The 13730-nt window shown below is 45.9% G+C and overlaps 1 protein-coding gene across 1 annotated transcript; it reads right to left on the bottom strand.

Annotated features, from left to right (window-relative positions):
* Positions 1-256: 256 nt before the first annotated feature.
* On the bottom strand, positions 257-10584 carry Cops8 (COP9 signalosome subunit 8). Its single transcript, XM_021157953.1, has 8 exons — positions 9947-10584; positions 9129-9199; positions 8092-8140; positions 6931-7063; positions 3433-3540; positions 2564-2626; positions 2013-2060; positions 257-1430 (listed from the first exon to the last, which is right to left on the bottom strand). The coding sequence occupies exons 1-8, from the start codon at positions 10022-10024 to the stop codon at positions 1351-1353; spliced, it is 630 nt and encodes a 209-aa protein (XP_021013612.1). The 5' UTR covers positions 10025-10584; the 3' UTR covers positions 257-1350.
* Between the last annotated feature and the right edge of the window lie 3146 nt (positions 10585-13730).

The following is a 13730-nucleotide window of genomic DNA, read 5'->3' as shown; positions in this document are numbered from 1 at the left end:
ACAGCTGGGTCCATCCCAATGCGCTATTAGAAACAGGAGCCATCCACAAAACTGTGTACTGTGTACCTGGTAGCAACACTGCTGGCTTTACTACCCTTATTCTCAACACTTTGACTTCTGAAGGCTTTTCTCAACTGTTACATTTTAACAGCATTTCCCAGGATTAAGTAAAAGGCCAATTTAAAAATATTTCCAAATGATTTTTAAAAGTGCCAATAAGTCAATGAAAACAGGAATTAGGTAACCCACTACAAAGTCAGAGGTGAGACAGTTTCTTTTTAATTAAGAAATTCTAGGCGAGGGGTCAGAGGAAAAGGAGGGTGAGTTTGATCTAAACAGGTTATAGGCATGTATAAAATTCCCAAAAAATAAAAAGGAGAAAAGTTTTTAAACTTGAAGTATTTTTGAGAAAAGGACAAACTTATAATGTACCCACAGTTAAGACCAAGATATGAAATTTCTAGAGCCAGCTTTAGATGAAACAGTTTACGAATTCAATTAAATATTTATTGAACAAATGCAGAATAAATGAACTAGGGCTGTTTTAACCTGAAGATACATTAACCACCTCAAATCTTCAAGGGCTGCCATACAAGAACAAAAATAGATGCATTCGGCATTTCTCCTCAGGATGTGGATGCGCAGCAGGCAGGAGGGCTGCAGTCCATCTCTTAGGCCAGGAGCTCCTTCAGCACAGCACACACTGCACTCCGCTCCCTCCTTCTTCTCTAAGGAGGCATCAGAACTTGGAGTTTCCCAAGAACACCTAAGTTGAGTTCTCACTGCAGACTGTCTGTCTCACGCAATGGATGCTTGCACACACTGGGAAAACAAATGGAGCATTGACAAGCTCCCCTCCAGGGGACGGTCTGCCACCACGCAGCTTTCTGATGCTACATCACTGCTTCCTTGTTCTGGGATGGGAGGAAGAGCACACTCTCCAGAGCGTGAGTGACAATGTGGGGAGGGCACCACCGGGGACAGTCCTCCTCAAATCCCAAGCACATCACTTCAGCTAGAGGCCAGCGGCACACAGGAGCGTGGTGTATGCCACAGCACCCTCTGCTACTTGAAGCAGGACAGCTTGTGTTCAGAGTCCAGTCCTTGACAGAAACTCGATGTGTAATACTGATGGCTCCAACCAAAGTGATCAATACAAATGAAAACTGCTCCAAGGACATTCAAAAGTGTCTGAGGAGAAAACTGTACAATGCGCTTCATCTTCTATGTGCATTTTATCACACCCAAAGGACACAGAGGCGCTCACCCTGTTCTGAACTCAGAATAAAACTCCATGTCTGTTTGCCAGTGACAGGGACTGAAGGTGGAACTTGAACTCAGAGTGGTCGATCAGTTTTCCAGGAAAGCCACATAATCGGTGAGCCGGGCGAGCTGCTGCTCGTTGGGGATTGGCGGAACCGGGGCAGGCTCTGCATGACAAAGAGGGATAGACGCGTTAGAAGAGCATCCCCTGGCCACCAGCCTGTGGAGGTCTTTAAATTTCTTAGTGCACCTAATTTTACACAAAAATCATGCCTGCCAGAGGCCTGGACAGTTCTCAACAGCAGGCATGAAGTCTCCATTTTAGCAGGCTGGTTGTGTCAGATAGACATGGTCGGGACAGCTGCTGATGCTGCAGCAGGCTATGTAAAGACTCAATAATGTCTGTCAGCATCTCTTCAGATCCCAGCTCTGTCTGGACAGCCCCTACTTGGAGGACTTGAGTAACGAACAGTTCTAAAGTGCATCTCATTTGCCTGGTCCAACCAGAATACTGCACTAATGCTGGATTGGGCACACCAGGCTGAGGAGGCCCTCAGAATACAGTCCAGAACCCAGAGACCTTCAAAGGAGGACAGGCAGGCTCTGTGGCTAGACATCAGGAGCCACCACTCCAGCTAAGCTGCAGGGGAGCCAACAGTTCCCTTCTTGTAGCCATGCGTATCACTACACATTACAGGATAGATCAGCAAACAATGCAACACTTAAAATGTCCACAAGAAAACATGTACCTGATAAGGGGATAAACCTGTTCAAGGAGACATCCAGGGCTCCTGAGGCTAAACAAAAAAAGAAAAAGACAGTTACATACAAGCATGAGAAGCCATGTCAAGGCCGTAACGCCTCACCCCCACAACAAACACTTGGTTCTTGAATGGAGATATGAATGTGTCCCTCTTTAAACACTTTAGCTGTTCAGTCTTCCTTATAATCTACAACTGTGGGGCTGAGCACTGACATCTGTCTAGACAGCAGATGCCCAGAGCAAGGGAAGGGAAGTAGGGTTGATGCAGGAGGATGGTGATAAGGGCAGAACATCTGGCTCTGAAGACTGCAGAAAGGACACTCCTGTACATAGGAGGAAGGAGCATACACAGGAATGAACACGGCTGGTCTCCTGAGGGTGAGCTGAAGGGGCAGGGCAGGGGACTGACCTGAAAGGAGAGCCAAGCGACTGATCTAGTCAGTCACAGGGGTTTCACGTAGGTGACCTTCAAATGTCACTCTGCTCTCATGTCAACTGTCCACTGCTTCCATGTCATGTGTCTGAGGTCCCACCTACCTGGCTTCCTGGGAAGAACCATTCTTGTGGTGGAGTCGGCCTGCCATCCTTGTTCCAACACGCCTGAAAGTGCAGAGTTCACAGAGATGGGAGAAGGGCACAAGCAGCGGCTGCATGACCCAGCCCTGCCTCTCTCTCACCAGGCTCAGGCCAGGTGCTGTGCATTTACTAGACGGTTACTACAGGGAACTTAGTTTAGATATTCGGAAATATACCAAAAGCCTCTCTGAGGCCGATGCAGTCCCTGACATGCGTGGTCTTTGGTAGCAGTACCTGAGTAGTCTAATTCCACACAGACACGAGAAAGTTCTGTGATGGCCCTCACGGCATTCTCTTAGTAATAATGACAGCAGGTGCATGCAGGAGCCCCTGGGTTTAATGCCCCATCCCCAAACCAACTGCCCACAAAATAGAACACTGCCACCCATAAACCTCCAGCACCTGCTGTCCCCGTGGAAACTTAAGAATAAGAATCGACACTCTTGGGGTTGGAGAATCAAAAATGTCAATCACCATAAAACAATGTAAGCAAGCACATGCAGTGTTCTACCGCTGGGTTAAGAGTCTCAGCAGGCATGGGACTTTGTAAAGTTTTGAGTGGTAAGGGTTTCTTAACCTGGATAACTTGGACAGTTGAGAAATGCTTTCTTAAGTAGCTGTGCAGATTCTACACAGCTGCTACAGGCATGCTCCTGGGCGTGATTACAGGTGCTACATAGAGGTACGATGTGAGATGTGCTTTTTATCACTTCCTAAATAAACCCATCACCTAAAGTGCAAAATAATTCTTGTTCTAGAGTTCCAGAGCCAGAGTGAACCTATGGCTTATAGGATTTCTGTCCCTATAGTAACCAGCAAGCTCCAAGTACCTTTCACAGCCTCTTCCACAGGAAGTCCGACAAACGCTGCAAAATCATCTGCGATGATGGAGGTATAAGCTTGAGAGACCAGGGCAAAGGCACGTCTCCTCGTTGCATCTATTGTGAAAGGGGAGGATTGGCAACAGGAAGGAAGAGAACAGGACTCTTAAACACAGCTCAGTCATCCAGGTTTTGTTTACAGGCAAGACTAGACCCACCCAAGCAGACCCACCTGCATGCCCAGAAGGTATGAGGGACCCCTACGACAGCACATATTTCTCACATCAGATTGTGCAGGGACAAAAGCTACAGACATAGAAAACAACACCTACAAGACTCCAGTCACAGGAAAGCAAACATTCATGAATTTAAGGTATGAGCCCTTTAATTTTCCTTTGCTTTATTTCCCTTGCAAACACTAGAAGAAGGGAAATAAAAAGGGACACGGCCGCTGTCTTCTCTGGAGGGTCTCCAATAAAGGACTCCCTCGGGGCAGGTGCACACACCTTACCCTAGCACCTGCTCCTATCTTCCAAGTGTGCATTCTAAACACCCCAGCCTGAAGGTCTGACTCTCAAGAGAAGGTGCTGCCAGCCCCCAGCACAAGAGCGCTCCCTGCAAACAGCCTTCTGCATTTCCCTACGCTCATACACCTACATTAAGAAAATTCCTGAATGAGACAACTGCCCCATCCAACACAGCCAGTCTTCCTGGTCGGTGTCCTTTTGGTAATACAAGGGCTCCTCCAGAAGGCTGCCAACCGGAGTAAGAAATATTCAGATTTTATAGTCCACAGTTGAGGGCTGAACACATTCCACTCTTGAGCTCTGGGCCCCACTGTTTCATTGTCTGAAGCACGGCCCTTGCAGTATCCCTGTGAACATGGTCTTACTGACAGCACTGCTGGAACCAAAATGGGGCATGCCCTCAGCCATAGGCTTTCTCACAGGTCTCAAACACTGCAGATACAATGGCTCTGTAAAGGTGCCTGCTACCAACCAAGCCTGGAAGCCTGAGTTTGTCCCCAGTGCTCATGTAAAGATGGAAGGAGAGAACCCTCCGACCCCTGCATGCACACCATGGTGTGTGCAGTCACACACATGAATAACACACTGACACTATGTTTCATTCCCTCATTTCCCACTGAGCCTGATGCCACCACTGCCCCTTGCTTGAGTTTACCAACCTCCAGTCGACCTTTAGAATGTCTCAGAGGTGCAGGGACTTCCCTATGACAGATAGGCATTCAGTGAAAAAGCAAGGCAGCAGTGGCAGGAACACGCAGGCAGCACAGAGCATGCACCAAACCTCACACCATCTAAAATCAGTCTTATTCAAATATTTTGGTCAGATTTTTGGAGTAGAGAACAGACAGGACCCAAACGTGAATGGAGGAGAAGAGCAGCAGGTTGTGGAGAGGCAGGAGAGGTCTAACAGGCAGAAGCAGGCTGACAGTGGATGCTGACAGTCTGCATTCTAGTGACAATCAGCAGCCACACCCTTGCTCCCCAACTTGCTCTAGCTGCCATCCCTCCACAGCTTTGTAATCAGTCCTGTTCTCCAGGCGCAGCCCACCCCTCAGGCTCTGTGTGAGGAGTGGCTGCTGGAGCAAGGACTCCTCAGTGCTTTGCCAGCCCTTTCTGGCTTTCTGTAACAGCTCTCCCACACCAGGCTCTTCAGCCAAGATGTCGGATTTCCTAGTAGAACTGACTGGCCACACAGAACTCAAGTTGCTATCGTTTGAATACACTCTGCCCCAACAGGTCTTAACTTTTGGTCCCCAGCTAGTGGTGCTGTTTGGGGATGCTGTGGGACCTTCAAGAGTCGAGGCTGTGCTTTTTCTTAACTAGCAAGTTAATCATACACTGGGAAGCAAAACTTCAAACTCTGAACAATTTCAACCTGTTCTAAGATGCCATTCCCATGTGGCATTTTACAGAGAAAAAGATGCATGTACCATTTAGGAGTCGGAACCAGTTCAGTCTCAAGAAAATCTGTACGCACAGAACAGAACAGTGTGTCAGGCAGGCATGGCCAGTGCTTACACGTGACCCTTCAATTTTGTCTTTTAACAAGCAAATGAAGGCCAGCAGGTGGATGCACCAGAATGAAAATTCAAAAGCCTGGCTCCAGAGACCAAGCTCCAGCAGGCTGGAAGCAGCTCTTAATTTCATAGGTGCAAGGTGGTACTAGAAAAAATAAAATACACTTAAGAACACTTGCTGGATGAGTTAGGAGCTCCTACCCAAATCCTGCCAATGAGCTTGTAGTCCAACCTGGAGAAGGCAGCTTGCGTGTTCACCACATAGTTACCAGGCTGAAGCCAATCTGTCAATCCTACGTTCTGGTGACTCCCCCAGTGATGTTTCCTAGACTAGCTTTCAGGCTGCTTCAGGGCATTCACATGGCCTCATTCCATACTCCCCCTTCTCACCCCACCTACCCTGAAATCCTGCTCGTGTTTACTCACAGCAGCTGTCTCTGTTTTGTTGTGTATACTGTTGTGTTGAATGCTGGTCCAGGTACTGCTGCTAAGAGCTGATTGGTGCAGCTCCCCAGCAATCCTTACCCTCTGCTGCCTGGCACACCCATGTCCTTACCATGCTGAGAAGGACCTGCCCACTAACTTACGGAATACCCACTAAAGGAAAGTGTTCACTACAGAAACGAGGTGACAGGAAGAACAACTAAGAGCTCACTGTATGATCTGTGTGGTGGGCCCACAAAGAGTGTGTATGCATTCTGCTCTTACAGGACTGGAATCTGTTTCCTACCTCCCATGCTGGGTGGCTCAGAAATGTCAGTGAGTCCACTCCCAGAGGATACAATGCTGCTTGCCTGGATTGGATCCCCTGAACAATAAAAAGAACCCGAGTGACCCAGAAAGACCCAAAGCATGGCAACATGAGAAAGGAAGGCGGCAGGGGCAGAGCTATCATGTGTCAGGGCCACACCATGCCAGCCTCTAACCTTACACAACTGAGCCTCAAGGCTCTGTGACAGTTCCTTTTACAAGATGTATAGAGGGGACATAACAGCTATCAAAGACCAAGGTTGACAAAGTCCAAAGTCTAGTTGCTACTTTCAAATACACAGACAAAAAGTCTTGACCTGCAGAAACCACGACCTTTCGATTATTGCCTGGTTTCATGTTAGCAGCAAAGAACACTTCACAAGGCCACATGTGAAACACACCAGTAACCGAAAAAGGACAGGACAGTATGGACTACACAGAGAGACTGTCACAAACTTTCTGTTACCACAAAAGTAATGATGAAGAGGATAAAAGATACTGCCAATGAGCTAACTGCGACCTGGAATCCACAGTAACACCCTCTGCTCCTGGTCTATTCCCCAGAATGCCCAGTACTGAGATGAAGAATCACAATCAGCTGAGATCTAGCTCAAGTCTCAAAGGGAGGCCCCAGATCAGAGCTGTGCACTTTATCAGTACACGCTCCAAGGACAGCCTTAATGCAACATGACTTAACTACAAGGAGACACTACCTCTAAGGGCTTCCATGATCGGCTGCACAGTCTCTGACCACTGGTGGGCGTTGATGGTCGTATAGATCCCAGGGAAATCTCTTTGCCAGATTCGCTGTCCAACTGACCAAATTCCCCCAAGTTCAGAATTTGCCTGCAATAAAAATTGTTGTCTTTGAAAGCATTCACTGTAATTAATAATGATCATATCTTTAAAAATATCAGAAATGACGAAATTTGTTAGCTGTATCATTAAAATATACTCTACTCATTCATTTTAGGAGATGAAATTACTTTTCTAAGAGGTGTCTCCATTCAGCCTGCAGGCCGCAGGGCTAAGAGCAGGTATAAACTGGGAAACCTTCCTTTTCAGTAACTTGCATGCCCAGTTCTAGACTATGAACTCTGCAGATGATAACATTGTTCTGCAATGTCCAAAGGTTGGATCTGCCTGATTCTAAAATGCTGTGAGCAGTTATATTAACAATTTCTATAATTAATGTTTTTATTGCAACTACAAATGAAAGCATGAGAAAGTAAAATATATTTCAGAATGAAGACTTGGGATCAATTATTGTAGGCACTGCTGTTTAAATTTAAGACGCTAGCACTTCTCCATGGAAGAAAACTAGCAGAAAGCTGATTAACAAGGTCCTGTCAATTAGAGCCTACTTGCACGGCTCCCACTCTTATCAGCTGAGCTGTTTCATTCTTATCGCCTGCACCTCCTGTCTCCGGCTCCATTCTTACAAACAGAATGGAAAAGGAAGCAAGTGAAATAAGTCTTACTTCCTTCTACCTGGCAAGACACTTTTCACAGGTTATTTCATTTATTTCATCTTCATCCCAAGTAAGACATCTAATTAAAACAGTGATCTTAATGCAGTGAATATCTGTGTAAACAATGCCAGTTTACAAATAGCTATCATTACAGCAAATCAAGTAGTCTGCTGAAATGCCTCAGCCCCTCAGCCCCCTCTGTACCGAACTGGCCAGTTCACATCAGCATGGCAGGCCTTGTGAGACCATCAGCACATGAACCATTCCATTAGGGAAACAGATGGTTTGGAACTTTAACCTTCACTTAACAACGGTTCCTGTGATATATATGGGGAAGAAAGAGGACTTGTAGGCTGTCATTTAAGTAAATGCCAGTATTCTAAAAGCAGCAGGATTACTTACAGACTTTATAGCAGGTGGTATCCTCTTCCACAGATATCTTGCATTATTCCTGATTTACACAAAGATCAGTTACAAACAAGTCATCTCAGTCAATACATAAAATGACAGGCCGAAACACCAAAACAGGCCATGGCACAACTCAGTTTTATATGAATTTGTTGAGGAAAAGCAATTTCCAAAAAAAAAAAAAAAAAGAAGGACATGAAATAACTTTTTTTCAGGTTAATTAAAAAAAATTTTTTTTGATGAATTCTTTTTAAACTAACAATTCAGATCCTAAACCATAGCAACATATTCAAACCACAGAATTACACAGAACCACTCAGATACAAACAATGTGTCCATTTCAAGGCTTTGAGTATCCCTCAAAATACATGCATACACTGTACTGTTATAATCTGGAGCCCTTCTCCTAGTGAGTACAAAGCCTAAGGGGCTGGAGCAATCATAAGACACACGATTATATGTATAATGAAGAAACTCAGTGTAGTTTCTGTAAAAATATCACAGTAGGTTTGGAACTGCACCAGGCCTCTATTCTCTAGCCCTCTCAAGCTCCTGCCTCCCACCCAGGAAGACTAATTCAAACATGTCTACCTCCCTTGGCTCTCCCAGTGATCCCTCCCAGTCCCAGCTTCTTTGCTCCTACTGAGTACATATACATTTGCTTTGGTTTTATTTGTTTGTTTGTTTGTTTGTTTTAGATAGGGTTTCTCTCTGTATCCCTGGCTGTACTGGAGCTGGACCTGTAGACCACACTGACCTCAAACTCAGAGATCTGCCTGCCTCTGGCTCCCAAGTGGGGGGGATTAAAGGTGTGCACCACCACCACCACCACCCAGTTTCTGAGTAAATATAAGTAAAAAGAAAAAAAAATGATTTTTTTTTAGACTCCACTGGTTCTTGATGCTAATTTCTCACAAGAACTTACCATGTTTTTAGGTGTATGTAAAACCTACACGACCAAAAAAAAAAAAATCGAGCTTATATATTCTTAATTATGACAAAGGGAAACAGATATAACAGGCGCCACTTACATGTCGTTCTGGAGCAGGTACAAAGCTAGAAGCTGACCGTACACTGGCGGCGTGGCAATTCCTCCAGGAGCCTACAGAGGGAAAAGAGAGGGGGAAACCTCACTGCCTAATACACTTTCAGAAAAGAGAAAATTAAAACTTAAAAAGTAAGTTTTCCAGCACTACTATAGATGCAGAAAAATGCTTAGGTAAGTATCAAAGGTTAAAACCTGAATTTAGATCTGTTGTGAGCTGTCATTTATCTCCAGCTGGGTATCAGTTTCTTTCCATAGTCACAAATATGTAAGTGACATTACCTCGGAAGGTCTCAAATTAAAAAAAAGGGGGGGGGGACTACTTCCAACAGGTTCTTAATGCACTATTTTTCTGGCCGTTATTTTAAAAGCTTAAGTAAGCTTAAGACAGAAGACTACCAAAAGGTAGTTATAGAGGCCTGTCTCTTCAATCTTTATTCATTCAGCAAGGTCTGCTAAAGGCTCATCCGCAAGCTGCTGCTGTCTCCTTTAGAGCGTGAGCCCCGCCCTCCTTTTTTTTTTCCTTTTTCTTTTATCTTTCTTTCTTTTTTTTAATTTTTTTTTTTAATTTTTGGGTTTTCATAGTTCAAGCTCGCTTCGAATTCGCCGGCAATCCTCCCGCCTCCGCCTGACGTGTGCCCACCGGATTCCTGTGCCACTGCGCCCAGCCTATTTAGCGAACTTCTTAACGTTACAAATGGAAGCAGCATCTCTTGATGAACCCGGACTGCGCCCCGCAGGCCGCGGCCCGGCCCGTTACCCTGGAAACGGCGCCCACCCGACCGCCCCACCCTGAGGCGCTACCTCGAGCTCCTGGTTCTCGCACTGATCCAACAGCTTTCTGAAACTGAAGGCGTTGTCCGCCATCACCGCCACTGGCATCTTCCCGGCCGCTCTCGCCGCCACCACCTCGGCCAGACCAAAGCACAAGCTGGCCCTCGGGGCGTCGCGCCCGCGATGACGTAAAGGAGCTGCCTCTCAGTACGCATGGGCGAGCGTGTCGTCACTTCCCGAGCGACGCCGTAGCGGAGGACAAGGGCGGCGAGCGCTCTGCCCCACCGTCTCGGTGCTCTGGAGGACCCGCCCCAGGCTTGGACGAACCGGCTTTCTGAGTCAGAACACTGCGATCCGGAAGGGCTCGGCTGCGGCTCGGATTCTCCGCACGGGAAAGTGATAACGGGACTGCATTTTTCACAACCAAAGTTGCCGTGGGAGAACAGTAAAACCGTTGGACCTCCACGTGTTTTGAGAACGCTGAACTGTACTTCTTCTAAGCTAAGGTGTTACATACAAGTCGAAGAAACTCCAAACCTGAAACTTCTTGGTTTGGGTTACGCACACACCCCTCTTCTAACAAATCACTTAGCAGCCTGAGACTCTCACCTACACCTACTATGCGCACGCGCGCACGCACACACACACACACACACACACACACACACCTTTTTCTGAAAAATAAAATTAAATTAAATTAAAAACCACCTAGCAATTTTCAGCAAACCAGGACCCCTGTCCACAACCTGCATGGAACTGCATGCAGACAAACCCTCTCCAAGTAATGGGGTAAGTTTCTTCTCTCTCTGCGGACCATCGAACAGATTCTATTCAGTGATAATCCAGTTAGGTGCAGTATGAGGCCAAGAGGTCTGATCTAGCCTGAATTGAAGCCATGTCTCCTAAGTGAATTTGCTGAGAGAAACTCCTATTTACTGTCTTCTGCCTGTGCGTGCTTGTGAACGCTTTTGATTGAAATCAAATACATTTTAATAATAAAATTATTTAATAAAATTCAATAATTTTACATATTGAGACATGCACAATAGAAAAGGGAGGTAACATAACTAAATTTGTTTTTTTGTTTTTGTTTGTTTGTTTTGTGTATGTGTGTTTTGTTTTGGTTTTTGGGTTTTTTTTGTTTTTTGGTTTTTTGTTTTGTTTTGTTTTTTTTCGAGACAGGGTTTCTCTGTATAGCCCTGGCTGTCCTGGAACTCACTCTGTAGACCAGGCTGGCCTTGTACTCAGTAACCCGCCTGCCTCTGCCTCCCAAGTGCTGGGATTAAAGGCATGTGCCACCACTGTCCGGCAAAAAATTTCAATCAAAACAGAATGCAGTGCTCCTTAGCAATATGACTCCTCTCGAAGCTCCTAAAAGCCCCAAACAGTAATTGGGGCTCTAGAGTATGCTGGCTCATGTGGCCAGCTGTCACTCTTGACAGCATATTTCTTTCTGATCTGTAGTATGGCTTTGCTTTTGCATAAAGTTTCCTTGCTACTTTGCAAATCTGGGTGCCTGAATTTCAGTTCTGGGCAGGAGAGGTAAAAACACCCAGCCAGACCCTAATCAGTGCTCAGACGCAGGAAACAATGGTCCAGACACCAGCACCTGCCCCTCTGCTGTCTTCTCTGGCAGAACTGGAGACTGGAACACAGGCCTCGTGCATAGTTTTAGCACTGAGCTGTGCCCCCAGGTCTCCTTTTACTTCCCCGGGAGACAAGGCCTTACTAAGAGCCCAGGCTGGCCTTGAACTTTTGGAAAACCTAGCTCTTATTTCTCTCTCTGCCTGCCTCAGGCTCAGCAGACCAGCACAGTGTTACCACCTGTGTACCTGTGTACCTGTGTACCTGTGTACATCACACACACACACACACACACACACACACACACACACACACGAGGTGAGGTGATTGAAGTCTCTCTAACCTGGGCAAGTGGTGTGCCTGACCTTTCCTGGTCTCCTGATAAGCAAGTCCTCCTTCACTATTCCCTGCCCAACGTCTTCTCTTTGAAGCACACACCATACCTTTTTGTTCTCCTGCTCAAACGCATGTGAACAAAAGTTCTCATAAAGTCCCCTTACAGACTAATTGACTGACTGATTAAAGTTTCAGGGGTTGGGAAGAGGTTGGAAGGTTGCAGGTTCTGAGTATAATGGTACTTTATCCTGGCCTATCTTCTGTTGCCTTGACAGCTAGCCCTTGCCCACGTGTGTCTGACCTAATAGCCTTCTGACTGTTGAGTGAAGCCATTTGGAATATTGTAACTCTATGGGCTGCTCCCTCCTTGGAACTGTGTACACATTGCTTACTCAATTATGCTGTGACTCACTTCCCTCCAGTGATTTGGAGGCCTGCTGACCCTGTGCCATTTTTCCCCCCAGGAAGTTTTATGCTTGGAGTATGGAAGTCAACACTGGCATATAAAAGCAAGGAGCCTGGAAACCCCCTTCCCCACAAGGTTGACATACAACAGAGTCCTGGCAAACAGAATGTATGCACTGTATAAGTGTTCCAGTCTATGGTTAATGCACACTGAGCCTTTGACCTTTCTCCAGCTCTGCCCCACTTCATCTCTCAGAAGTGCATCTTTGCCTTACTGAACTCTCTCTTCTTCTGTTCCTATCCACATGTCTCTGTCTATATCCTTTTTTTAGGGACTTAAGAACCTAGAAATCTCTGGGAGTGCCCACCAGACCCCATATTTGCCTATAACACTGGTGTACTGAATGCTATATGGAAAGGCAGTAGACATGACAGATTTCCGTCAACTTGTGTGTGCTCTGTTTTCTTAATGTTCATCACTGGTAAAGCCCACATTTTAGATAAACATATTAAACACTTGAAGACAGTAACAGCCAATGCTGATGATTTTAGTATAATGGAGATACCTGTTTAGAAATAATTATGTTTAAAGTTCTGGTTATAAAGATTAGGGGATGGAGAGATGCCTTGGCAGTAAAGGCCATGGTTCTCTTGAAAAGGACCTGAGTTTGGTTCCTACCACCCACTTCAGGAAGCTCAGAGAGCAACTGCCTGTAACGCCATCTCTGGAATCCACCACCTCTGAACTCCAAGAGTGCTGGCGCACCTGCACACACACACACACACACACACACACTCAATAATAATAAATATTTTTAAATAAGGTATAAAGATTTTTTAAAAGAGTTAAATATTTTCCAATTCCTTAAGGAATTGCCATTACATTATAATTCTGATCTTTAAAAATCCACCAGAGAGTTCATGTGTTCGTTTAGGTCCCACTTTCGCACTCTTGGGGGCTGTTGGAAGCTTTAGGAGGTGGGAACTGGTGGTGGGATCTTGGAGTCACTGGGAGCATTTCTTTGAAGAGGATAGTGAGACAACAACCCCTTCCCCCTTTCTCTGTTTCACTCCTGGCCATGAGGGGAGTTACATTGCTCCATCACAAGATACCATGAGCATATGCTTCCAGAGGCCAAAAGGACTATGCATCCAAATATGCCTTCTCTCATTATGAGATGCTTATCTGAGCTTTTTATCATCGAGATGGGAGGCACACTAACACACAGCATCAGCTAGGGGAGCACATGGCTACCATAACCAGAGGGATGCGAAGAGATAAAGTAGCAGGGCTCTATCTACAGCTGCAAAGAAGAAGTGGGCTCTGATTATGTCATTGAGAGATCATGTACATAAAGCTGAGGACCAGGATTTAAAAGGTCAGTATGTGGTGATGATCTCCCAGTCTGGTTGAGGCTATTAAAAAAGTGTGGGCCCCTGAGGATGCAGGTCTGGATGGTAGCCATGGCCCCCAAGTCTTCCATGTACA

The sequence above is a fragment of the Mus caroli genome, chromosome 1, assembly GCF_900094665.2.
Source record: "Mus caroli chromosome 1, CAROLI_EIJ_v1.1, whole genome shotgun sequence".
Classification (NCBI taxonomy): Eukaryota; Metazoa; Chordata; class Mammalia; order Rodentia; family Muridae; genus Mus; species Mus caroli.
The sequence above is the reverse complement of the archived record's forward strand: the minus strand, read 5'-3'. Positions and strand labels throughout refer to the sequence as shown.